This window comes from Cynara cardunculus, assembly GCF_001531365.2.
Source record: "Cynara cardunculus var. scolymus isolate 2C chromosome LG 14, CcrdV1, whole genome shotgun sequence".
Lineage (NCBI taxonomy): Eukaryota > Viridiplantae > Streptophyta > Magnoliopsida > Asterales > Asteraceae > Cynara > Cynara cardunculus.
Window position 1 is genome coordinate 5218902 of NC_037541.1, and position 4174 is coordinate 5223075.

Consider the following 4174-nt stretch of genomic DNA (forward strand, 5'->3'; position numbering starts at 1 on the left):
AAAAATGGATAACCTTCTCCACATAGTTCGCATGCTATAATTATATTAAGAGTATAATTTGATTTTGTAGCAATAGCTTTACTTTATGCTAATTGGATTTTCCCTTAAATCTCTGATAGATGCAAGAGTACTATATAAGTTTGATTAGTGGTTATTGATGGCATTAATGTTTCAAAAATATTCCAAAAGAATTCACCTTTTCAAGAACGTGTCACTTCCTCCAATCCATGATTACCCTAAAACTCTTAAGGCTTGTAGTGAAATGTCCAATAACATGTCAATAAAAGATTTGGATTTTTAGTAGATGGATTAACAACCCATATAATGCTATCTCATCGTGCACGTATTATAGGTTGGAAGGAATACAACGAAGGCAATTGTACATTACAAAATAAAGAGGTTTCACCGACACAGAAATCCGTCCGATATAGCCATCACCGACGTATTATGGTCGAATCTCATTGTTGGAGAGAATGTGGTCGGTAATCGTGATTAAGGGCGGATCTTCAATCACGGACGGGTGATCCGCCACAATGATGAAATGTTCTATGCAACGAATTTGATTGATGAACATGTATGTGTTAACTTAACATGGAGGTGTTTTCTATTTGGAAGTTTCCTAAAACACATTTTACCGCATTCTAAAGCTCATTTTCAACAGGTAGTTTCACAAACTTACCCTTCTTGTCATTGTGTAACATACCTCGTTCATTTATGAAGATTACTAAATATTTACAACCTTGATCTTAAGTAAGCGCTTACCGGTAAAATTTAACGCTATCATTTACTTACCGGGTAAGATTTTAATCTACCAAAATGGTATCGTATGCAACAATTTACCCGGTAAGCGCTTACCGTGGTAAGAGTCGTCACTCTCACTTACCGGATAAGACTCTTGGTCCTTGTCTCGTTCTTACCGGGTAAGATTCTTGGTCCTTATCATATTCATCCGGTAAAGTAATGTAAGTTGGTGTTTACATACCTCAACAAGCGTTTGGTAAACAGTCCGTAAGAGTTATCTACTATTTTGTAAACAAAGGGTATTTTAAATGTTTGATTGATAGTTTATTTATATTATAGATAGGCCATGAAGTGAACTTAAAATTAAATAAAGGGAGTTTCTTAATCACCAAAGAATTACTGAAAGAAAGCAACAAACATTTTTTTATTGAAAATTAAAGGAGTTACAATAATAACATTGATTAATTTACAAGGAAATTAACGTGTTCTCAAACCCTTAAAAACCCCAATTTTCAATATAACATAATGTCCTTCTCAAATAAATCACTTTCCAGGGGCAAAGTTTGTGGCATAAGACCAGGCGTTGTTGGCAACGGGGTCAGCAAGGTGGTCTGCAAGGTTCTCCAATGGTCCCTTTCCTGTGACAATGGCTTGAACGAAGAAACCAAACATAGAGAACATGGCTAGTCTTCCATTCTTGATCTCTTTTACCTTCAACTCAGCAAAAGCCTCTGGATCATCAGCAAGACCCAATGGGTCAAAGCTACCACCAGGGTAAAGTGGGTCAACAATCTCGCCCAAGGGTCCACCTGCTACTCTGTAACCTTCAACCGCACCCATCAAGATCACTTGGGTGGCCCAGATGGCCAAGATGCTTTGGGCATGGACCAAACTTGGGTTTCCCAAGTAATCAAGACCACCTTCGCTAAAGATTTGTGCTCCAGCCTTGAACCAYACGGCCTCACCAAACTTCACACCGTTACGAGCCAAGAGCTCGGGGAAGACGCACCCTAGAGCTCCAAGCATGGCCCATCTGCAGTGAATGACCTCAAGCTCACGGTTCTTGGCAAATGTTTCTGGGTCAGCAGAAAGTCCGGCGGTGTCCCASCCGTAGTCACCTGGGAATTCACCGGTGAGGTATGATGGAGCCTCGCCGGAGAATGGGCCTAGGTACTTGACACGGTCAGGACCGTACCATGGGCTTCCTGATGGTGCGACCTTCTTGACAGCAGTTTTCCTCATGGAAACCCGTCCATTTCCGAAAACTTCAGAAGATGAGGGAGCTGTTTTCACCACTTGTCCGGTGAAGGGAGAAGAAAGAGCCATGGTGGAAGCAGCCATTGGATATTTTCTCAAAGTAGAAGGTAAGAATATTGAGAGAATGTATAGTCGAGGGGGGCTGACTGCTTGAGTATTACGAGTTCTTGAAAGTGGTTTAAATAAGAGTGGATATTTTAGGGTTCTTATCTTCGGTATCTGTATCTTGATTTTTATTTGTTGATGATATCTTCGATAGCTATAATTACTGAAATCCAACCAAAAGAGGACACGTGTACATTCCATGCAATTTCAAGATTTTCTATCCGAATTCTCTTTGATAGCCACCATGGGCCGAAGCAGGCAAAACCACAAATCGTTAATTTTTTAAATAGTTGAATTTATTTTAATTTTTAAATATTATATTCCGAACAAATATTATTTTTTTTTCATTTTTAAATAGAAAAAATGCAAGAAAATTTAATTGGGTTTACAATACTTATAAAAAAAATTAATGTTTTAATACACTGTTTTATAAGATTAAATAATAAAATATATTATATAACAATGTCACATTCTTTTATATAACGTTTTTGAATGTTTCAACAAGTTTTTTTGGACATTTGAAAATAAAATATTATATTAACTATTTTATAAAACACGTTTGAGATGTACAAATACAAATTTTTATAAGACAATTGGTTTTTATAAGACAATTTTTCAAATTTCTTTACAAATTTTTAAAGAAATTAATATCACTTGTTATCTTAAAATTATTCTAAACTGGCTATGACGTCTAAAAACATCGACTAAATTTATAGTAACATTTTTAGACATGACACTTTATTATCAAATCTTATAAACTTACAGTTCTACAAAATAGTTTAATGACATTAACACATTTTTGCCATTTTATAGACTCAATTTTGTTGAAGAGAGAGTTATTATTATCAAATCTTATAAACTTAAGTTCTAAAACACTACTAGAATAATTAGTATTTCCGGCGCCATTTTCGGCGGACGGATTTCGCAGGAAATATTCCGACGGATTTCCGTGGTACATCAAAAAAGTCAACTTCTATCGACTTCCACCGGAAATCCGCCGTAAATATTATCAGACTAATATTTCCGGCGGCTTTTCTAATTAATTATATTGCACTTGTATTTTAATTTAATCAAAATCACTTACCGGTGGATTTCCGGCGGAAAATTAATTAGTCTTTTAAAATTATTATACGCCGGAAATTTAATCGAAATTAAAAAATCAGTTTTAACATTTTTCGACGGATTTCCGGCTGAAAATTAATTAATCTTTTAAAATTATCATCCGCCGGAAATTTATTGGAAATTAAAAATCAGTTTTAACATTTACCGGCGGATTTCCGGCGGAAAATTAATTAATCTTTTAAAATTATTATCCGTCGGAAATTTATTTGAAATTAAAAATTATTCTTAACATTTTCCGGCGGATTTCTTTTTTCCCATTTTTCAAACTTTTCTTTTCTTAATGGATCGTATCGAGCTTTAACGATTCTATTGGGCTTTAACGGATGTTAGTTGAGCTTTAATTTTTTTTTTATCATATCTCTATCTTTTTCATGTATTGTGGTTGATATGAATTATCTTTAAGAAAACTTGCCTTAAGATAACTTGAAGGATTTGTGGTTAATTGTTTATTGATTCATTGAAGATAACCCCACTATAAAGTTCATCCAATAGGTTAAATCATACAACAGAATGTGTTGTGTTTTTGATGAATACACAAATGATATTTTGTTTATGATATTCACCGTGAATACAAAATCAATATGTTTTTAGCACAACATATTCATCATAATTCTGAAACTTTGCTTAACATGGACAAAACATACGAGTAATGTATTCATCATGACTATGTGTATTCACTATTCTTATCCCGGATATACACCTTGTTTAATTTTGAATATGATATCCATTAGAACAATACCAAATTCATTATGAATACAATAATTTAGATTTTTGTTGTTAATCAACATGAATATAATATTATGTTTTATGAGCATACCCAACGTGAATAAGATATTTATACGAAAAGAATATATTATGTTTATACAATTGCATGTGGTTCATGATGAATAAATAGTTCTCTAAATACACTATTCAATATGAATATACTATAGATTGACCCTTGTCAGAT

The 4174-nt window shown here is 33.9% G+C and overlaps 1 protein-coding gene across 1 annotated transcript; it reads right to left on the bottom strand.

The window, feature by feature from the left end:
• Window positions 1–1139: 1139 nt before the first annotated feature.
• LOC112526516 (chlorophyll a-b binding protein of LHCII type 1-like) lies at window positions 1140–2105 on the bottom strand. The gene has a single exon (XM_025136826.1). It carries the CDS (start codon window positions 2080–2082, stop codon window positions 1285–1287), a length of 798 nt encoding a protein of 265 aa, XP_024992594.1. The 5' UTR covers window positions 2083–2105; the 3' UTR covers window positions 1140–1284.
• Between the last annotated feature and the right edge of the window lie 2069 nt (window positions 2106–4174).